This window comes from Dermacentor albipictus, chromosome 2, assembly GCF_038994185.2.
Source record: "Dermacentor albipictus isolate Rhodes 1998 colony chromosome 2, USDA_Dalb.pri_finalv2, whole genome shotgun sequence".
NCBI classification, from domain to species: Eukaryota; Metazoa; Arthropoda; class Arachnida; order Ixodida; family Ixodidae; genus Dermacentor; species Dermacentor albipictus.
The window spans coordinates 11299614-11323736 of NC_091822.1; the positions used below are offsets into that span (position 1 = coordinate 11299614).

The following is a 24123-nucleotide window of genomic DNA, read 5'->3' on the forward strand; positions in this document are numbered from 1 at the left end:
TACTTGACGAGCAATGTATAGGTACACTCGGTGATTTCGTACAGTTCAGTTCAGCACACCACCGTGAAAGTTGGAGCCACACGAGAGGGTCAATGACGAAGTTCTCCTTAGAGGTTGTAAAGAGAGAGACCCAGCTAACGAGACTCTTCCAAATTCGCTTCCAAATTCATTTCAATTTCGCCGTACGTACGCTCCCAAATTCACTCCTCGAAAGGAGGATGAATTTGGAAGAGTACAGCTGGCACGGTAGCATTGTTAAATTTCGAAGATGGGCTTCAGGTACCATATGAAAAAAAAACGCTGACAAAAAGCCAGCAGGATATATGAGTGGCGCTATCATAGGCGTACGCGAAGACGTGAAAGACGTCGTCCCACTTGTAATGTTCCGATGCAACGTACATTTTGAGCACGTTCTGTTAGGACGTTATCTTGGTAGGGCTTAGTGTTGCGATGAATAGTGCGGCATGCTGTGAGAAACTCTTGGATAACATTGGACACGAGGAGAAGGCCTCGTTATCTGAGCAGCTATCGCGGTGCGCCTTTATGCGATGTTGCGAACGAAAGCCACAGACAATACGGCCATATGGCTTGAAATTTTAGGCGGCCGACTGCCACATTTTTTCACTGACTTCCGGCATCAGTACATGGAAATCACCTACAGTAGTCGATGCCAACATGGCTGAAAGGATCTGCAGGGCATAGCAAAGGCTGCAGTGTTCCAAGCTTGTGAGAAGACTTGCGGTGTTGACACACTGAGCTAGAGCGTATGCATTTTGCAAAATTATGTGTACAGCAGTTGCCAAAAGTACTGCGTGCCTTCACCGCGCATGTCGCTTGGCTGTGTGGTACGGTTCACGTCACTCTTGTGACACTTCTGACCACTGGATGATGATCGACAGAGATCTTCTTATGACTCAGGACGCTGGAACGTTTATACCAGAGAAACTTCCTTAAACAGCCTGGAGTCGCAGGCAATGTTACACGTGTACGCCAGTAATAGTGCTGGCGCAATCGCTTGTACGTTTTTGGGACGCCAGCATGAACTTCTTGTGGGTCAGCGTGACCATATTGCTAAAATGGCGAGGCGTGACTAGCAGCCATTACGGATCGTCTGACTTCTATAGTTCCTGCGGTACGAAGGTGACTCGTAGAGCGAAATGAACGTCGCAGCAACCAATGTGCAAGATACACGTAACCGTTGCGGAACCGATGTCAGTGAAAGTTCAGCAGCTAGGACAGTGGCGTGCAACGTAAATGATTAGGCTGCACGCCGAACATATTATGCTTGCAGAGTGCGTTCTTGTTCGCATTCCATTCCGCGGGTTATATCATATATTTAAGCCAGGCACGTGAAAAGTACAAAAAATAACTCGGAAATATATGGTAAATTCGCTGTGAAGAAGTCTTAATATGCCAAAATTAGAAGAATACAACGCAACTGCGCCGCTTATGAAGTTTGTACCACAATCTACTTGCAGGGCTTGTTGGAGGACCCCTGGCCCACAGATTCACCGCACGGCCAGTCTTGATTGCGGGATCGGCACTGTCGAGCATCGGCGCAATGCTGAGCTTTTTCGCCACGAACATCGACATCATGAAAATAACAATTGGCGTCATACACGGTGAGACATTGCATGCCTTGTGCCCGGTTTTTCATAGTTAGGGAAACAAAGGGAACTAGCAACATTGAGGGAAAGAGCACTGAACACTACAACATAGAGTTCTGTCACTATTTCTTTTTTGTAGTAGTATGCGTACACTCTAAATAATAAACACGAATAGAACACTCGATGCTGTACGATTGGTGTTATACTGAATATTTCTGTATACGAAGTCCAGCGGAACGAGAAATAAATGTGATGAGTGCTCCGCGTGAATATGCGGCAAGCGAGCCTAGGTTGACGCACAGAGGCACCAATGACTTAGAAAACGCATGTAGTGGCTGTCACGATCCGCCCGGGTTTGTGAACAAGGAAGGCTCCGTTAGGCGAACGCTCCGCAGCGTGGTGGCGATGAACGATGATTGACCGCCGAGCAGCTGTGCTCATCGGTGTTTATTGCGGTGCGGTGACCAATGTTGCCTACCGAGCCTGGCGGGCCAACGAAGATTATGCCCGAGGGGGCGTCACATGCTTGTTACAGTGGCTAACTTTCACTTCATAACTTTGGGTCCTTTAATATGAATGCCTCGCCTTTGCACAGCTTGCAAGTTTCTTTCCTCGATTGTAAGAGTTGGGGTCGGGTGTGTAAAAATGGTAGCAGGCCCATGCCGTCGTCCGACTCATCTATGCTAAGGACGTTGTGAAGGCAAGAACTTGTTATCATCGAGAAAGCGAACTACTGGGTTTGTTAACAATATCTACATGAACCTTACAACACATCAGTCTAGCATGTCTGAAAAATCAAAGTACACCGAGGAGCCGAGAACGGCTGCTTCTGCCCTCCCTAGATCCCCAGGCCAGGGAAGCTGCCTTCCAACATTCGTCTAATCGAAGCGTCCAAAGTTGTCGAACGACACTTTGAGGGCGAGGGTTCACACATTCACTCCTGCACCTTTGTTTCACTGAAAAAATGAGTGGGGCCTAGTAGACAGGGGTTGTCACGCTTGACTCAAGCTGGCACGTCGCGGTTCCTGAGCTGACCCCGGAGTTAGCTGTCGCGTCTGTCAAACGACCATGAAGCTTACAGGGGGCAGTGAGAAACGCCTTATGCGCCAACCACTGGCACGCGTCGGCAAGCTTCGGCGCGCGCCGACAAGCGAACGCTTCGCTTCGCGTTGGTCGGAGGAAGAGGGCACGCGACCACTGGACAGAAGCTCTGACGCGCGCTGAAGCTCGCTCCTCGGCTGCGGCGCACTGTTGCTGGACTATTTCGTCTTCATTCGTGAAAGTCCGGCCTAAAACAGCCTGCTGTAAACTAAGCTTGAAACAATAAGTTAGTGATCAGTATGCGCTTTCGGATATAAAAAAAAACACGTTGGAATAATAGTTATACGCCTGCCGTAACAGTTTGTTTTTATTTTTAGCAAAATAGTGCACAAAATATCCACATCAGCGCTCGCGCGTCGTCTGCCTGCAAGATCGTTTTGCAATCACCTGCACGACGATGCCATATATCAAAAACTGTTGTACCATTTTCTTTTTTGGTAGCTCATTGCACAATAAACTATGTAAGAATTAGGCGTGCAAAGTATCACTGAAAAAAATCTGTGTTAGAAATAGTGCCGGCTCAATCGCAACGATAGCGGCGAGCTATGTCGGCAATCGTCGAAAATCTCATCTGCGGGTCAAGCGCGTCGGTTTGCATACGTCAGTCGTCGAAAGTTACAGCCTATTCGCTGGTGCCCGCGCACCTTCCAGAAACTACTACACAATTCGTGTCGCGTATGCAATCAGATTAACGGGGTTCGTCGACAACAGAGAGAACCATCGATAAACTTCGCGACACTTCCGATACGTTCAGGCGCATCCTGCACCGAGTGATAACGTTTAACATTTTTTTGCTGGTGAAATACGGTAACCATATACACATAAAGCATCCGTGCCAATATAATTATGCTTGTTGGTGCATGAAAGAAACGTGAAAAAGTGGGTTCTGAGAAAATCAGCAAAAAATATATTTCTGAGAGAATAGCTAAATTTATTTAATTCGTAGCTTGTCTCCCCCAATTCTTGATTCTGTCAAATCTAGCCCATAGAGCACCTCTATTATTCTAGGTTGTTTTGATGCATCAACACCGCATCCGAACGCCTTCCCATTGAGTGTATTGCTAAAAAACATTTTCACAGTGTAAGGGCCATGTTCTATTCTAACTGGTTTCCACATGTCATGCCTGTCTTTCTTTACATTAATGAAATGACATACCGTCAGATAATACAAACTTGTGAATTGGAGGGTTTTAATAGGGGTCTTTCGTTGCCCTTTGCCAAGTCGTACTATTGAAGCGCTTATTCGAATGTATGGGAGCAGCTCATTTGCATAGTGTAAGAAATATATAAACAGGTTATTTTCACAATTTTTACACTTCATAAGTACAAAAAAATTGCAGTTTATTGTTTTCAGCCTGCTATGATGTTTCGACTGAGAAAGATATATTCAATTTGTTCTGCGAGGCACGCAATACTTGCTGTGGCACATTATTTTATTGCACAACGCTGGATACAGCAGCCAGCCATTACTAAAACTCAGAATAAATTAATAACATAATGCATATGATCAGGCACATCGCATATTATTAATGCACTTTCTTAATTCATGCCCTTTTTTTAATTGCATAAAAGCTACTGCACTGAAATAGTATACTAGTACATACTTAAAAAGCACGATTTAATACTACGATAATAATAATCATTCAAATGTTTATTGTAGTGCCCAGGAACAGCTAGAGAGCCTTTGTACTGGTGCATTTAACGAGCACTATGCGAGACAAAATGTACAGAAACTATGAATGTGGTAGACAAAAAAATGCAGGATAGAGAAACAAATAAGGAAAAAAGGAACTATACACGGGAGTTAATCCTACGTGATTATCTACAGATACACAAAACAGTGTATCTGTAGTGTATCGGTGTATCGGTGGTAACCCCGTTAGACAGGATACCAGTAAGCTATCGCAGGATATGAAAGATCTGATCAAGAAACTCCAATGTATGAAAGCCTCTAACCCTACAGCTAGAATAGAACTAGCAGAACTTTCTAAGTTAATCAACAAGCGTAAGACAGCTGACATAAGGAAGTATAATATGGATAGAATTGAACATGCTCTCAGGAACGGAGGAAGCCTAAAAACAGTGAAGAAGAAACTAGGAATTCGCAAGAATCAGATGTATGCGTTAAGAGACAAAGCCGGCAATATCATTAGGAATATTGTCACGTGGTGGTGACGTTGAAGAACACAGTAGCAAATACTGTGAAATACAAAACTAACTTTTATTGGGTGAACCTGTGCCCACAAAACAGGCTACACTTATAGCACGACGATAGCGGCGAACACGGTCGGCGATCGTCGAAAATCTGATCAGTGGGTCAAGCGCGTCCGCTTTTATACAGCAGTCGTCGAATGTTCCAGACTAATCGTTCGGACCCGCGTGCCTTACACAAAGTTCTACACCATTCGCGGCATGCGATAAAATCAGATAACACAAGGTTCGGCGACAACAGACAGCAGATAGAAGCATCGATAACTTTCCAGAAAGTTCGGATACATGCAGGCTCGTCCCGCGCTGTGCGATTACATTTGTTAAGCATCGAACCGTGGTCGCCCGATAAAGATAAGTACACGTGTCGATATGGATGAGATAGTTCAAGTGGCTGAGGAGTTATATAGAGATTTATACAGTACCAGTGGCACCCACGACGATAATGGAAGAGAGAATAGTCTAGAGGAATTCGAAATCCCACAGGTAACGCCGGAACAAGTAAAGAAAGCCTTGGGAGCTATGCAAAGGGCTGCTGGGGAGGATCAGGTAACAGCAGATTTGTTGAAGAATGGTGGGCAGATTGTTCTAGAGAAACTGGCCACCTTGTAAACGCAATGCCGCATGACTTCGAGCGTACCGGAATCTTGGAAAAACGCTAACATAATTCTAATCCATAAGAAAGGGGACGCCAAAGACTTGAAAAATTATAGACCGATCAGCTTACTGTCCGTTGTCTACAAAGTATTCACTAAGGTAATTGCAAATAGAATCAGGAACACCTTAGACTTCCGTCAACCAAAGGACCAGGCAGGATTCCGTAAAGGCTACTCAACAATAGACCATATTCACACTATCATTCAGGTGATAGAAAAATGTGCGGAATATAACCAACCTTTATATATAGCTTTCTTTGATTACGAGATAGCGTTTGATTCAGTCGAAACCTCAGCAGTCGTGGAGGCATTGCGGAATCAGGTTGTAGACGAGCCGTATGTAAAAATACTGAAAGATATCTATAGCGGCTCCACGGCCACCGTAGTCCTCCATAAAGAAAGCAACAAAATTCCAATAAAGAAAGGCGTCAGGCAGGGAGATACGATCTCTCCAATGCTATTCACAGCGTGTTTACAGGAGGTATTCAGAGACCTGGATTGGGAAGAATTGGGGATAAGAGTTAATGGAGAATACCTTAGTAACTTGCGATTCGCTGATGATATTGCCTTGCTTAGTAACTCAGGGGACCAACTGCGATGCATGCTCACTGACCTGGAGAGGCAAAGCCGAAGAGTGGGTCTAAAGATTAATCTGCAGAAAACTAAAGCAATGTTTAACAGTCTCGAAAGAGAACACCAGTTTACGATAGGTAACGAGGCACTAGAACTGGTAAAGGAATATATCTACTTAGGACAGGTACTGACCGCGGATCCGGATCATGAGACTGAAATAATCAGAAGAATAAGAGTGGGCTGGGGTGCGTTTGGCAGGCATTCTCAGATCATGAACAGCAGGTTGCCATTATCCCTCAAGAGATACGTTTATAACAGCTGTGTCTTACCAGTACTCACGTACGGGGCAGTAACCTGGAGGCTTGCGAAGAGGGTTCTACTTAAATTGAGGACGACGCAACGAGCTATGGAAAGAATGATAGGTATAACGTTAAGAGATAGGAAATGGGCAGATTGGGTGAGGGAACAAACGCGAGGTAATGATATCTTAGTTGAAATCAAGAAAAATAACTGGGCGTGGGCAGGACACGTAATGCGGAGGGAAGATAACCGATGGTCATTAAGGGTTACGGACTGGATCCCAAGGGAAGGGAAGCGTAGCAGAGGGCGGCAGAAAATTAGGTGGGCGGATGAGATTAAGAAGTTTGCAGGGACAACATGGCCACAATTAGTACATGACCGAGGTAGTTGGAGAAGTATGGTAGAGGCCTTTGCCCTGCAGTGGGCGTAACCAGGCTGATGATGATGATGACACAAAACACAGGAAATGAACTCTGAAGTATGTTTTGTAGTCGAGTCTTATACAGCACGATCTTGCAACAAGGCCAGGCAACGAATGTGGAATGCTACCTGGTGTACTGTTGCGGCACGAATGAATGCATATGATCAAGAAGCTTTAAAGAATGTATAATGTCATGGACCACCTTATACAGGAACAAAAGGTGCGATTAATGAAGTCTGGAATCTAGAGGTGCGAGTTGATGTATACTTGAGAAGGCTCAACTGTGGTCGCCAGAATGACAAAAGTGGTGCTTTAAGATAGATATCAATTTATTCTGGATGCGTCCAATGAGGTCAGAGTTAGATTTGCTCGTTGCACCCCCTCCTACAGAGACATACTCTAGTAGTTGGCGGCACACAGCAGAATTTCAGAAACACACAGTAGGCGAGTGAAAATCATGCAATATACGGCATACAATTCCAAGAGCGTGAAGGGCATGTTGTGTAATTATCTATGTGATTAGAAGCTTGGCATGTTGTCGAAATACACACCAAGATCTTTCATTTCATGACCACAAGGAGTGGAGCATCGCATAGGGTCTATCAAAATTTCACATGGTGCGTTTTCTGCATATAACCTAATGCCATAGTATTGGAAGCATTTAAGAGTACTTATTGTTTCTGCACCAGTTTGACAGTGAAAAGATGTCTTTTTTGGAAGTCGATGCAGTGGTAAACACCGTTCACAGTCTCAAATAGTTTTAAGTTGTTGGCACAGAAAGTCATGCTGTTCATTTATTAAAAATGCTGTTAGCACTAACAGAAAGCAAGGAATCCAATATCGGTTCAAACACTTTTGACGCACTGCAGAGGATAGATATAGGTCGGCAGTTAGTAACTGCACATCTAGCACCTGATTTGTGCATGGGCAATGTCCATGCTACCCTCCGAGTGCTAGAAAAGGTACTAGACTTTAGGGAACTATAGAAGATGTTTGTGAGAACAGGGAACAAGTATGCTTCCAAACGTCCCTTTCTCTTAACCCTTTCAGATGCCACTCTATCCCTTTGATTGAAAAGTTGCTTTCACCACATCTCTTGCATCTTCAGAATCGTAGAAAGCGTACAGCTGCAGAAAATATTAAGAATTTTCAATTGTTTAGCGAATTTTGTCAAGTTTACAAAATTTCAACTCCCTGCGAAAACTCGCTATAGGAACACAAAATACGAGAACATGTACTATTTCGTATTTTGAAAAGCTTGAAAAGCAATTATCCAGCCACTTCGAAATTATGCCTGGTGCATGATATTGTAAAAAACAATGAAAGGAGTGAACCCACAACATACAACATACTGACACAGAACAAAAGCACCCAGTCGTCTACCTTCCCACTCATTTTGCTAAAACATTCTGCACGTTATTCAAAATTCCCCCCCCCCCCCACCGCAGCTCCAATAATATATGTTTAAATATGTGTGAAACACATTTTAAATATCATGACTGTCATCAGTGCTTTTGCTATTGATGCACTCTCCTGCTGTGCATAATTCTGTAGACAGCCTCTCAAAGGGTTAAACTCTGCGGAAGAAATACTATCAACACCACAAGAAAGGGAAGGTTTAAGGCACTTCATACATTTGAAAACAAGGTTTTCATTGACTGATAGCGTACACACTGTGCCAGACGGAGAAGGAAGGTTACTTGACGCATATTTCACACCATATAGCAAACAGAAATGTTCTGCAAAGGCACCAGCAGTGTTCGAGACAACAGCACTGTTTTCATGAAGAAGACGTACATCTTTGGCACTCCTTTTAGAAGAGTGAGAGCGCACGAAGCTCCAGAAATATCTTGAATTATGTGTCACGCTGGCTTCAACACAATCAATGTGGTCATAGTGATGATTCTAATAATAACAATAAAATTAATAGTAATAATAATAATGATGATGATAATAATAATAATAATAATAATAATAGTCTTTAATAATCTTTATTACAAATAATCAAATTGTACATATGATTTTGCTAGGTCTGCCGAAGCCTTCTGTGGGCTTGTATGGCAGAAACCTGGCAGTCAGGGCAATGCATTATGTACCTTATTACACACAAACTAAATGTCAAACTAAAAAAAAATTAGAAAGAACGTTTCACAGGTTTTTTTCAGGTAAACATGATCAGTAAACAATACTTAATGTTCAAATGAAAACACGTAGCACTCAATAACCATTACAATTGAGTAAACAAGGCACAATATGTAAACAAAGTTACGACCTATCTAGAACAAAAAAAAAGAAATGAAAACAATAATAATATTAATAATAATAATAATCTTAGTGGTAACTTGGCACTCTCTAACAGGCTGATGCCTGTATGTTAGAGCGTCTGATAACCAGCTATCTAGAGCAGGAATTTGCAGGATGCAGAAGACACCTCCTTCCCCTCCACGTGCACACACACGCACACACTTGCCCAATAACACAGCACGGCACACACGCACACATTCAACGGGTGCAGAACACACAGGGGGGCCAACAATTCAGTCTGGTTCCGAGGAGGGAGAATCCAAATGGCCAAGGGAGGTGAAGAGAAAGCTCTGTATGCCAGATATAATCATGGAGTTGTGGTGTCGGGCCATAGAGGCACGATGAGGGCTCGGGCTGTGCTGACCACTTGTTCAGACTAACTGAATAAAGATTAGTGCTGTTCAGAGAGCCGTCAAGCACCCTGCAGTATAGACTAGTGCAATGCTGCGCTGGTATTGCAGGATGTGCTACTTGAGGGGTTTGAGGCAATCCTCGTAGGCTGGCATGAGCTTGCGACAACCAAAAAGTCGAGAGTAGAGGGTGCGTGTTGTCCGGCGCTGAACAAGCTTAAGTTTGTTAGCGTCACGAGTTTGGTACGGGAACTATAATGATGAGCAGTACTCAAGTCGTGACAGAATGATAGAAGCGTAGAATGTTCGGAAAACCTTACGTCATCAGGGAAGGGAGACACGGGACACAAACCCAAGAATGGGCCGGTGCTTAGATACAGTGCTGGTGACATATGCGGAAAAGTTGAGAGAAGAGCTAAATGTTACACCCAGAATAGGAAGGGTCCGAATCGTCTTTATAGAGGTGCCTTCGAGGAAATAGGTTGGACGTGCAGTAATTTTGTTGTGGCTGATACGCATGGCAGCACTTTTCGGAGTGCTACTACAAAGTTTGTAATTGTAGGCCGAGACATTCACCTTTACGGAATGTATTTATTGCAAGCACATATGCTGTGCATCGGCATATTGTTGTTGTGGAAGTGTTAACTTGTTAATCAAACACATTCTGCGCAGGTGCATTAGTAACTTGGTTTTGAGTAGATCTTTGTCCTGACTACAATTTATAGTATAGCAGCAAGAAACATTTTAGTAGAAGCTGAAGGGATTCCAGCAGTTTAAGCATACCAACTGCACTCACACAATGCACTCACACCATCTACACTTTCCATAAACAAAAAGTGAGATAAAAATCAATTAGTTTCATTGACTCAGTACTTGCTGCTTCTGAAGCAGGCATCGAAGCAATCATGGTATACGCTGCTCCATGTATAGTTCTTGTATGATGCAGGTCCTGCTATGCACTGCACATGGGGTACACTTTGTAAACAGATTTCTTTTTGCAGTGCTTAAGTATAAGGACACACTGACTCAAACATGACTGCGTTGTCACGTATGCTTCAATGCGTCAGTGTTCTTGATTGCTACACGAGCAATTTATCTCCAACTAGCCCAAAAGACGGATGCGCTTGAAAGAAGTGAGTGAAGGAGCACAGTGAACTTGTACTGAACTGCATTCACATGCCGAATAGAAGAGCGCAGTGTCAGCTGAAACGGGCGACACGGCTGATGATGTAAGTACTTCCCATAGTTCGGCTACTAGTGTCTTTCGTTTTCGGAAGTTATGCTTGCCACTGGAAACAGCGCAGAGCTTGCCCGTTAAACTTGAGTCCCCCGACACCATACGAAACACGCCGCGGTTGACCAACCCAAGTTCCACACGGTTCATTCACCACATCACACGACGTCAGGAGTGCCATATTTTAAATCACTGCAGCACCCAACGGACCTGAAGTTCATTTCCTTCGACAGAGTTTCGCAGCTGGGTTCGTTCACTCGCCAGTTACGGACTCGATGGACGCGCTAGGCCTACGCGTAACGTAAATATCGGCGATAAGCGAGTGCTGATTGTCCAGACTTAGGAGCTCGTAAACATGTCTCCATTCGTTTTGAGCACAACAAAATACACATACAACAAGCACAGACGTAGCGGCAATCGTGATTCGGTTGGCTGTTTTAGCAGACGATCGTGCCGAGCCCGGCAGAACCCAGTGGGCAGGTTGGATTATTCGGCGTCGTTCGAAGTCGCTTCGGATCAACGTCGCGCTGCCACAACCCACGGTCGTCGGTCGGTCGGTCGTGTCGTTGTCGGCCTACTATTACAACACTGTCTTTCAGGAACACTGTCGCGCGCGTCGTGCGTCCAAAGAACTCGGACGATCGTTGGTGCCGGCGCCTTCGCATGGGCGGCCATCATAGGCATAGCCGCCGGAGGATTCGCAGCCTCCGATTGGTTCACGCTAGCGACGCGTCGCAGCCTCTCATTGGTGCATGCCGGCGCAGCGTCGCCTCACGTCGGCAAACTTCTAGCATCGGCAGTGGACGTAATCGCAGCGCGTCGTCACGTTTCGACGTGTTCCCGATCGACGCTTCGGCGCGTGCCGAAGCTTTCCGACGCGTGCCAGTGATTGGAGCATTTGAACACCCCTTTCCCAATGGTCCATGAATACGATAGCGAACCAGCTAACAATACTCAGTCCACCAAACGTATCTTGCCTTGGCGCCGCTGCAAGTCCGTCCGAGGGGCGCGCATTGTTGGCTTCAGGAAACGATTTGTCGCAGCAGGTCACTACCCCTGTTGGACGATCGTAACGGCTCCTCCGTGGTCTGGAAAATCTCGACTGACTAGAGCTAATAAACGCTGGGCAGAAAGAGAATGGCGGGTGGCAAGGGGGTTGACTTGGCTGGCAGCAACCAAGTGCGAAATACTGACATACACTCCAAAACATCTCACAATGACAGGCAGCAGCAAAGCGGACCCCATAACTCGGCTGTGCGTAGGGCTGAAATATTTTGGATTTCGCTTTAGACCCGCCAGGCTTCAAAGAAAACAAGAGTGCAGAAACAATACTGCCGTTCGCTATGCAAATTTCAAAGGAATTTCGTGCCGCCAAAGTTAGCAATCATGGATGGAGTCCTGTTCAGTGAAAGAGGATCGTCTGGGTTTAACAAAAACAAAACACACATGCAAATTGGGTGGGATACCTCTAAACACAGAGCGAATTTCAAATTAGCCTGCTCAAGCCATTCGCATTGCTATGCAACTTTCCCCTTTTATAACTAAAAGAGAACTTGTACTGTTGAAGGGTGAGGCTGCATCGGAGCCAGCGACCATTTTTTGTTACATTCAATTAAGCCATGTCAGAGGACAGTGGTCGGTCTCAAAGATGAATCTCGCTTCAAAGAAGTAACACGACAACTTCTGGGCTGCCCAAACCAAACAGGCACATTCCTTCTCTGAAGCGCTTAGGCTTCCCTTACAGTTAGTTTACGGCTGGCATAGAGAATAGGATGTTTCGCATCATCATCGCCGACCTGACTAAGCCCCACGCGGCCATTCCCCTGTCGCTTGCGTCGCACTGAACTGTGGATTCCGTTGTATAGCCTGGCGAGCGAATACCAGGGCGAGAAACTAATAACGTTTTCAAAGCTTGGAAAGCATTCTCTTTGTTTTGATCCCAGTGCACGTTACTCGGCGCTTCCTTTCGGAGTGCGTTCGTTAAAGGACTGGCTAATTGCGAATAACTCGGGATGTACCGTTTATAGAACCCAACAATTCCCAGAAATGAACGAATGTCTATTTTCGCGCGTGGTTGTAAAAAATCTCCTATCGTAGCTGTTTTCAGCTCTGCCGGCCGTCTCGTGCTCTGGACGACAACATGACCCAGATAAATAACCTGCGAGCACCCAAACCTACGTTTTTCTGCCTTCATCCATAATCCAGCTTCCCTCTACCACGGCAACACCTGCTTGAGGTGCGATACGGGCTGTTTTCAGCTGCCAGAAAAAATTGTGACATCATCAAGATACGACAATGCAAACTCCTGCAAGTCTTTTAGGAGAATATCCATACATTTATAGAACCTAAGGTTCATAAGCCCGATGCTCAGAACGAGAGGGCGAGAAGGTGCCTACAGGTGTGATAAATGCGGCATATCGGTTGGCAATTTCTGAAAGGGGAACTTGCCAGTAACCCCGCACGAGATATAGAGTCGAAATGTATTTAGCAGCGCTCTTTCGATTCATTCCTCAATGTTGGGCATCGGGTACAACTGATCCCTGGTGATGGAATTTTACTTCCTGTAGTCAACGAACGTGCGAGGTTCGTTATTAGGGGTTTCCACAAGTACTAGTGGCGACGTGTAGTCACTCTCAGTGTGCTCAATAACTCCCAGCTCTAGCATTCGCTGTATCTCTGCCTCTATAATATTTCTCTGTCGTGGAGACACCTTGCAAGGCTTTGATCTTACGGGTTCAGTTAATGTCAGCTCTATTTCATGTGGTATTAGTTCGGTTCTACCTGGCTGATTGCTGAATCTATTGTAATATTCTTCCAGCTGCCCCTTTAGCTCATCTAGCTCCTCGGGTATAAAAGCGTCCGTGCGTCTACCAGGCTGATTTCAGAACTGGGGATTGGCGTTAACTCATTAAACTCGGTATTAATGTCATCCGGCTCTTTGATGGTAAAGGTAACGACTCCGCCCCGCTCCACGTACGGCTTCATCAAATCGCAAGTGGTATATTCTCACCTCCTTCCTGTGACCAGGAGCTTTGAGAGCATAGCTGGTATTAGAAAGCTTGTGCAACATTTTACCGGTCCGTCCCAGTGAACATCAAGCTTGTTCTTTCTTGAAGGTTGGAGGAGCATTACCAGGTCCCCAGCTTCAAATGTTCGAAGCCTCGCATTCCTATTGTAATAAAGCTTGGCGTTCTTTTGTGTCACGCCCATGTTCTTTTCGACTAGTTCTTGGGTTGCACATAGCCATTCCAGCAGATTTAGCACATCCACCCGTTCGTAGAAATTGCTACAAAGGGTGGATGTCTGAACTGAACTACTACTAGAACTAAGGACTGAACTACTACGTATTTTACCACTGCTTGACTCTCTCCTGTTTCCTTCCACATTGGCCTCAATATCCTCAATGGGGAATGCAGCGTCCTCCCACACACTAATTCTGCTGGCGAGAACCCCGTAGCCTCACGAGGAACTATTCGCAAAGCAAACAAAGTAGCCGGACGACAATCCTCCTAGTCCTCTTTATGCTCGTAACAGAGTGCCCGTAAAACTCGCCTAAGCACTTCACGCCACCTCTCTACACTACTTGACTGAGTGTGTATCAGCTTATCCCGCACTTTTTTAAGAATATGGAAGTCAGTGAGCTGGTGAATACTGACCCTTGATCCGCCTGAAATTCGGCTGGAAACCCGACTTGGGCAAAGGCATTCGTAGACGCGCTTTTGACAGCATTCGCCCACTACTTCGGTGGAGCTGAATTATTTCAGAGGGATTACCTCCGGAAACTTCGTAGCCAGACACAACATGGTAAACAGGTACCTGTAACCCGACTTTGTCTTTGGTAGAGGCCCTACCGTGTCTATCATAAGTCGCCTGAAAGGTCCTGATGTTGAGGGCACTGCCTTTAGAGGAGCTTTCCATGTTTATCCTGGTTTACCAGAGCGATGGCAGGCGTCACATGATCTCACAAAGTTTTCTGCGCCTTTGAAACAGCCAGGCCAGTAGTATTTCATAAGCAATCTTTCTTTCGATTTGTTTATGCCTAGGTGGCCAGACCACCTATTTCCATGATGCGGACAGAAAAGGTCCTCCCTTTACTTTTTAGGTACAACTAACTGATCCAGAATCTTGCCCTTTCGGTATCTGTAGTGCCGATATAACAAACCCCCTTTCTGGTGCATCGTCACGTTTCGCCTATCAATGCCTTCTTTAGCTGTTTCATGTAATTCAGCTAGGCTGACGTCATTCTTTTGCGCGGCTGCCAGTGATTCTGTCCGCACATAAGAGATGGTCAAAGTTCTTTGAGGCCGGTGGTAGTAATGGCCCTGTCTCGCTTGCGAATGCATCAGCTGGCTCTCCCTGCAGGCGTGAATTTCGACAAATGTCATGCGATACGCTCTCGTTGAGCTGGTCAGGTGGCAGCATTTCCTCAACCGCTCTTTCATCCCTCGAGCCTAGCTCAGTTTCTGTTGCCAAGGATACCTCTTTTGCAGCTTCTGCAGGAGCAGCTTTTCATTTTCAGCTGAAAGTGACGCGATTTCTCGAGCTTGGGATCGCGCCAACGCCTGTACTACGCCCGCTCCAAATGTTAGCACTTTCTCACGTAGTAACTGATTCCACCGATTCGAAAAAATGTACGGGTACTGCAGCGACAAGAATGTAGAAACTGAAGCCTAGGTCACGAGCTTCCCGAACGACCCACTGATTTTGGCTTTCGCCATCGGCAGACACGACCTGTGTTGCCGCCACGGCACTGTCCCGCAGCACCTGGCAGCAACCGATCGGTCTAAAAGATTTGAACTCCTTTTTCTGCTCTTTTTGTATGGTTTCACCATTTCACTTCTCCTCGCTCTTTTCTGGCGTCCTTTACGGCATGCCTACATGCTCCGGTCGTGTCGTCTGCGATTCATTCCTGAACGGAAATTGTTCGCGCGGTCCACTTCCCAATGTCCGTCCTCGGCGTTCAGCTTTCTGCGCATTGCGTACTCTTCGGCTTATTCGGCCGCCCTTTCCACAGTGTTTACGTTTCCTCTGTCTTGCACCCACAGCCTTACAGAGTGTGGCATGCTTTTGTAAAACTGCTCTGGACACATACATTCAATAATCATGGCATTGCTTTCGTACGCTTCCGCGCTTTTCAACCACTTGACCAGGTTTGGCTTTAATTTATATGCAAACTAGATATCTCTCGCTATTTTTCTTACCCGTGAATTTTTTAGCCTTGCATCGCAGCTCAGAAAGACAAAAGGGAATGTGGAAGGGGTAATGAAAAGGAACGGAGAAATGAGTTTATTACCCCTTCCACCTTCCCTTTTGCTCGTTCTGAGCTGCGCCACAATCCTAAAGAAGTCATAACATACCAACTCGACCAAACTGCCACGCGTCTTACCCGTGCTTTGAAACATTTGCCGAAAAGCTAGGGCGGAAAGGCGATACTTCTTCAAAAGGCTGGCCTTAACCTTCGCATATTACACACTTTAGCAAACAGCGCAAATAACTATTGTGAACATCACATAATCATGTGCATATTGGGCACCGAGTCTGTCGATTACTTCAGCAGCTCCACACTGCAACATAGACAGCAACCTCTATGGCCTTGTACTCGGGGCGAACTTAATCTTCTCGCAAGTATTTTCAAAGTTTCTTAGGAATAACCCTATGTCATTCCCGGCCTTCAATGGCTTGAACAGCCTGTCCATGCGTTATGAGTCTGCCTCAGCTGATCGTTCTACAATCCGTTCACTCGCTCGAGGCAACTCCAAACGTTTACTTTCAGGGTCAAGTTGCATTTTCCCTAAGTCGCTATCTTTTTCGCTTTCCTATCGGTCCTGTTCTCTCTCTTTCTCTGTCTGTGCCATTCTTTTCTCTGTCTGTCCCATTTCTCCCTTTTCCTAAAGAATTCTAACCCAATTTCAATGTCCTCTTCACTGGCCTGTTCAGAAATCAGCTTTATTATTCACGATTCCATCATTTCCTTGTGCACTTCTAGGCCCAATTCCTCCCCGATGACCACCAATTCGTCTCTCAGCAGTGTTCTCAAATTCATGAGTGAGGCTTTACTTCCTTGGTCTTGCTCGCTAAACATAACTAGGTAAACACAACCTAGCTAACAATCAACAATCAGCTTCCCTACTGCTCTAAACTGAACAACCACAAAATGAAGCCTAGAGAGTCAAAGCAAAAACCAAGCACTCATCGCAGACACAGCACCACGTCTCACCGCTGCCAGCCAGTTGTTGAGGTCGGTCATGTAAAGAGGGGTAGCTGGGCTCATGCCGTCGTCCGACTCATCCACGCCAAGAACGTTGTTGAAGTGAGGAACTTGTCATTTAGAACGAGGAGTGCTGGGTTTATTTACAGTATATACATGAAAAGTGGAAAACGTTACAACACATCACTCTAGCATGATTGGGAAAACGAAGCACACCGAAGAGCCAAGAACGGCTGCTTAAAACCCCCTCTGTACTCCCTAGATCTCTAAGCCAGGGAAACTGCCGTCCAACCTTCGTCCAATCTGGGCGCCCAAAGTTGTCGATGGACTCGCCTGTTAGGGCGAGGGTTCACATTCCCTCCCGCACCTTTGTTTCACTGAAGAAAAGAGTGGGGCCTCGTAGACAGGGCCTCGCGTCCTGGTTCCTGAGATCACCCCGCAGTTGGCTGCCACGTCTGTCAAACGACCATGACGGTTACGGGGGGCCGTGAGAAAATGCCTCCGAACGCCCTTCTCCATAAATTTTCTTGCTTCCAATCATCTGCGAAGGCGACATGGTTGGTCTGCCAGACGTGTCTCGCTTCGGTGGCGCTGCAAGTCTGTCCAAGGGGTGCACATTGGCTTCACGATGCGATCCGTCGCAGCAGGCTAGAAGAGGTTAGAAGGTAACTACCCCCGCTGGCCGATCGTAACACGATACAGGCAAAGCAATGTCGACTATCTCTCCATGGTTCGTCTTTATCATCAGCAGCCTATGTTAAGGTTCACTGCAGGACGAAGGCCTCTCCCACTGATATCCAGTTACTCCTGTATTGCGCCAGCTGACCCCATCTTATGCCTGCAAGTTTCCTAATTTAATCACAGTACCTAGTTCAATTCCATTCTTAGTGCGCTTGTTTTCCCTTGACGCACATTCTACAACTCTAACAGACCATCCTTATAATAGACCTGCCTTAGGCATTAAATGACAAGCCCAACTCCATTTTTTCTGTTAATGTCAACTAGAATATCGCTTACCCCGTTTTTTCTTTAATCCACACTGCTGTATTTCTGTCTCTTTAGGTTAAGCTGAACATTATTCGTTCCATTGCTCGTTACGTGGCAAGGATGTTGAAGAGCGCTGCGTGGTCCTTAACTTCTTCTCCAGCTCTTTTCTTAATTTTTATGTTTCTTCTCCATATGTTATTGCCGGCAGAGAACAGTCATAGTACACTTTGGTTTTCATGCAAAGCGGTAAGCTTCCGGTCGTGCCTGCTGTGTGCACTGCAAACCATTTAACGCGAATCTTTCTTAGCTTCTCCGTCCCAATTTCATGTCCGTTTCTCAGCATTATCGACTTGCTGCGAATGCCCTCCCCATGCCTACACTACGTCAAATGGAAGCTGCCGCTGAATAAAAAAAAAAGAATAAAATGTGCGATGGTCGATTTCGAACATGGTTCCCGCAGTACAAAGTCCCGATGCTCTAACCACGAACGCACTTTTTTCTTTCTTTATTTCCAAACATTGGGCAAATATATCAATTCAATCTACTCCACATGATGACACTATTTCCTTATGCGCTGCTGAGCTTCTAGCTACAAAACGAGCTAAAAGTTTAGTAGAACTTGTTGTTGGGCGAGTTGGTAGATATTAGCGAACATTGTTTAACTGCGCGAGCAAACGAACCACAAAGACAGTGAGGGACAAGGACGAGGGACAAGGACTGCGCCCATCCCTGTCCCTCGCTGTCTTTGTGGTTCGTTTGCTCGCGCAGTTAAACAATGTGAGCTAAAAGTTTACAAAACTTTCATTTTGACCATGACATCCACCACTAACCAAAGTTCATCGTCAAAACTTTGTTTCTTTAATACTTACTTCACGCAGGTTACTCACATTTTCAAAAGTATGAGCTTACTGGGCGCAGATTTACAACACAACTCCTTAAAGCCATGCAATCCCTCTATAAGCCGTGAATGCCGGGGATAAAGAACATGTCATAATGTACACTTACTTTCCCTGTAGTTAGGTAACGATTACCATGTGGTGTTAACGGTAATGCTTTTTTAAATGCTCTGTACATGTGACATCACGAAAAAAAGACCACATTATAAAACCTAGATATACGTCTCCTACAAGTTCTCTTGTTTTGCAGAGTAAATAGTTTTTTTTTATAGTAAGTACTCCCCCACATCTTTTAGCCATATTTTATTATGTAGTTAATGAGATAATTAGTATATAGCTTTAAAAGAACATATTTTCACTCTCGCTGGTATCTCCAGAGAGAATTATATATCTATATAAGGATAAGATATAGCGTTTCGCTTCACGGTATAATAATCGACACAATGTTGCTACAAACATAATGTGCGATAAATGCGAACTTATCTGCCTGCGTGGCGCAGTAGACAAATAACTGATGGGAAAAAATAGCTTTAGAAAAACACAGCTCGCCGCGACCACATCAGTAAAAAATTACTCGCTGCGTGGCATCCTCCCTCCCACATCGAGACCAAAACTTTAGTTACGACATTCCTCAGTCGGACTTGAATAACTGTTTGCAAAAAAAATGGTTTGTTGTGCCTTATAGGATCAAGAATCTAGAAACCAGTTGCTTTAGGAAGAAGCTTGCTAATTGTTGTAGCTTCGACGGGGCGGCCGGATGAAAGGTTTACGGCATGAGGCCTAAACGGCCGGGGCGCGCAACGCCGCAAGAAAGAGCCCGACTGCTACAGTCGGGGACCAGACGAAGAATGCTCTTTTATTTCTGCGAGGGGAAACAGGATGCACCTTACAGCGTTTGGCGCTGAGTGGCGCCCTGACGTAAACGACCCAAAACCGAAACCAGAAGCTAACACAGGATACCACATCACCTCTCCCTTGAAAGGAAAAATGCTCTACTCGCTCTCCTCGCAACAAAAGTAAGTCACGAGCCAAAGAAAACATGCTAGCACTGTAACACACATGATTAGTGGTAACCTCTTTACACAATAGAAAATGATATGTTTGGCTTCCCCATTTAGGAAAAACGCACAACATGACAACTGAATATGAACTATTGCACTCCAGTTCTGCAGTTTCAGTACCCGTCTTGGGAAGACGATGAGATGCAGCCTTGCACACCGATAATACATGAAAAAAAAATTCACAAAGTACAAAAGTAGATAGTACAAACATCTGTGTGCCCCTGGGACCGCACTGGTGGGTGGCTCATCCGTCCTGAGCCTGACTCGAGACAGTATCTGTGGCTGTCGTGGATTGGGCATTGTGCGTAAAAGCACTTTACACTCCATAGTCCCCCCGTAACAATGCTAAGGACGTGTAATGTTAAAAAAACCTTTTGGCATAAAAGACAAATTCGTATGGCGGTCAGCACCGTAGTAATGATGCGCGTACTGCACGATTACGCTACAAGAAAAGTGATGCTTTCCCTATGCCAGTAGTAACTGGAAGAAAAGGTGTGAGACAATTGTCAAGGGACGGGTAGTCACTGGAGTGACTCTTTGCAGTGAATTTTCCAAGAAAATCCTGTAGTGCAGGGCATTTCACAAGTTTGGATGTATTCCATCGTTTGCCATTTTCAAGCGTGAAAGTATGGCGACCTACCGTATACGGTAAATCTTAAATGGTCCCGAGTATTTAGGATCGGACTTTCTCGAGTTTCGTACTCGGACAAGATCTCCTGGACGAAACTGAGGGCATTTTGATGCACGACGACTGTCCACGTACGTCTTAACACTTTTGGCGTAAGAGCCGAATTCGCATGCAATTACCTCCTTAATAGTCTGGAAGCTATACTCGGTATCCTGATCCCAGACAAACGGTTGTCCTTGCTTTAGCAGTTTCCTAAGCGGCTCTGCCAATTCAGCGTACTGGGGAATCAGGTTAGCGTAGTATCGCGTGACACCGAGAAATGAATGCAGCAACTTCTTGTCAGTTGGCTGCGGTGCCTCAACAAGTGACTGAACTTTGTTTTCCAGGGGCGAAATACCGTTTGCAGCGCAAACTTTCTCACGGAGAACCCGAGGTTGAGGACGCAGTTTTGCCGAGACTGGTTGCATTGAAGCTCGAAGATGAACGTCGTGGATGAAGTCCTTTACAAGTCCCGATTGTCCTGAGTACGGCTGGGCGAACTCCGAGGGAGCGTTGTGCGGGAGAGGCGGAAACTGGACGCTTAGGTCAGCTGGAACTCCTGACACTTGTTGGCATGCAGCGAAAACAAGCTGCGTACTAGCAGGGGACTGTCGATGCTTTCGGTTGCTCGAACGGCAAACTGAAGTGAAATGTCCTACTTTTCCGCACGCACGGCAGGAAACGTGCCTGGCTGGACGGCCTGGATCAGATGCGATGTGGTGAGGTGAACCACATCGGTAGCAATGGGCCGCAGTGTCTCGACTGGCTTCGCGGGGTTCGGGCCGCCCGCCATGATGGCCGGCCTCCCCAGGTCGCGACTTTCCACCATGCCGCCGAGCGCCATCTTGAAGCCGCCGGATCGAGGGAGAAGGGTGGCGGGAACCGCCATCCTGCGCGCCCGGGCGAGGTAGGTGATGGCTGTCGACGCCATCTTGGCGTTGCGTCGAGACGCGTTGAACGGATGAGCTGTCGAAGACTTGAAGTTCTTTGTGAACTTGCAGTCACCCGTCTTGGAAAGACGATGAGTTGCAGCCTTGCACACCGATCATACATGAAAAAAAAACAGAATTCACGGAGTACAAAAGTACATAGTACAAAGATCTGTGTGCCCCCTGAGACCGCACTGATGGGTGGCTCATTCGCCCTGAGCCTCACTCGAGACAGTCTCTGAGGCTGTAGTGGATTGGGCATTGTGCGTAAAAGCACTTTACACTCCATAGTGCCCCCGTAACAATGCTAAGGACGTGTAATGTTAAAAAAAAGCTTTTTGGCATGAAAGACAAATTCGTATGGTGGTCAGCACCGTAGTAATGATGCGCGTACTGCACGATTGCGCTACAAGAAACGTAATGTATCCCCTGTACCAGTAGTAACTGGAAGAAAAGGTGGGAGACAATCGTCAAGGTACGGGTAGTCACTGGAGTGACTCTTTTCAGTGAATTTTCCAAGAAAATCTTGTAGTGCAGGGCATTTCACAAGCTTGGATGCATTCCATCGTTTGCCGTATTCAAGCGTGAATGTATTGCTACCTACCCTACGGTAAATCTTAAATGGTCCCGAGTATTTAGGATCGGACTTTGTCGAGTTGCGCACTCTGACAAGATCTCCTGGATGAAATTGAGGGCATTTTGATGCACGACGACGGTCCACGTACATCATGGGGGACTCTCTCACCTAACTTGCGAGACAGGCTGCTTCTGCTTGTTCTTTCGCATTCTAACTGTCATACAAGCACATAGAAGACTGTGCGGAATTTGTAAAAATGGAATGGGAATGAGCTAAGAGCAACTAAGGACCTGCAGAAGATACCATAGCTTGCTCGCCAATGAGATATTGCAAATGGTAGCATGTGCAAATATTGAGAAGTCACACCCTACCGGCCTGTCTGTTCGAGCTTTCAGTTGATGTACTATTCCAATAAAGAAATAGTAGGTGTTCTGATGAGGGCCTAGCACTATGCCAAGAGAAATACCAGGTGCAAGCGACCAATGCACGCTCAAAAAGGGGGAGTAAAACGCGTTTATGAATTTTCAAGCCAGCGCTTTGGAACAGCATTCAGCGTGTTAGGCACGTCGCATAGAAACAATTCGCCTATATAAAAATGAGAGGACCCTTACGCCCTTCGTACGAGTGGCAAATGTCCGCCATGCTCCGTCGAGGTGCGCTCGTGGTGTCGCAGCCAATGGGCGTGCCGCTTCACTGCCACATACGAACGACGCGAGGCTATTTCGTTCAACTTCACATCGAAAGTGAGCGCGCGCACCTTCTCGATGACGGCAACGAGAGAATATGGGGTCGAATTGGTTGCGCTGCCCGTCTGTCGCAGTAATGTGCCGCTGTGGCGCGTTACTGCAAGGTCGAGCCCGTCGTCTAGCGATTCAACGCGTGCCAACGCTGCTGACCACGTGGTCAGTCCACCGCGGTGGCTGAGAGTCGTAGCCGCAGCGCGCCTCCTGTAATGCGACATTTCGCTTTGACGATTCATGAAATCTTCGCGTACAGTGATTCCCACATGGTGGTGGGATCGGCGATTCTTTTTTATTCTTCAGTATTTCTTTAGAACCACGCACAAAAGTCGCTGTGTCGCAGTAACTATTTTTTGAGAGAATATGCACCCAACCAGATCATTAAATGTAATACAAAGAGAATTTTTGGGCTAACCCAAGTAAAGCACGCCACGTGCGACGTGTTTCAAATTACTAGAAAGAGGAACAGCAGCGATCGGGGTCGTAAACCTAACCTCTGATAAAACTGCTATATCTGCATTGTCATTGGCAAACCGCCTTTAGGAGTTCAATCACAGGCCACGCTGCTGCTAGCACAGTTGAGTGCGGAGATTACAAGTTCGCACCTTTAGGCCGCCCATACGTAGCTCAGTGCGGTCTAAGCACTTTCCTTGTACATGTACAGACAAGAATAATAGTAGTTTCACTCGGAAGAAAAGTAATAAATGTTGCTGTCTGCGCTTAAATTCAGTTCTTTAACACAAGAATTCCAACAATTTGTGTCTGTAGTTACGAAACAGTACCCACATGCTTCCGGTTAGACATATGCAGGTTTTAGGATATCTGTGCAAGCATTCCACTTTGCGCAAGGGGTCGAAGTTAAGCTGAAATGTGGCAATGTGCTCAAAGCCTATAGTATTTCTAAGGCGCCTTCGGTCAACCAACTTTCGTGATTATCGCAGCTATACGGAAGTCATCACGCGCTTTTCACCAATATTGAGCTTTCTGTTGCAGTCGGCACCTCGATGTTCAAAAACGTTTGCTCACTAAGCTGTGTAAGCTGCTATACGTGCGTACTTCAACTGCTATGACTACCGCTTTGGGATGGTACGCTGACCAAAGCTTACTGACTCTGCAGTGCCACAGGAGATACGTAGAGCTCCGCTGCAGATTCGCCAAACAGCATGGAAACGGTATTATGACCCATATTCTGTTAATGATGAAAGACTATTCGAAATTTCACGGAAACGAGCTGGGGTTCGTCATATTTGTCTATCCACGAAAACCCACAATTTACACACGAAGTGAACGTAAGATATGATAGC

At 45.9% G+C, this 24123-nt stretch overlaps 1 protein-coding gene across 9 annotated transcripts in view; it reads left to right on the forward strand.

Annotated features, from left to right (window-relative positions):
- LOC135908840 (monocarboxylate transporter 12-like) overlaps positions 1-24123 on the forward strand; it is a 277154-nt gene that overhangs the window by 206218 nt on the left and 46813 nt on the right. For all 9 annotated transcript variants that reach the window (XM_070533458.1, XM_070533456.1, XM_070533457.1 and 6 more), the window contains one exon: positions 1479-1622. In XM_070533458.1, coding sequence (XP_070389559.1) covers positions 1479-1622 — 144 coding nt within the window. The remainder of the gene's footprint in view (positions 1-1478; positions 1623-24123) is intronic.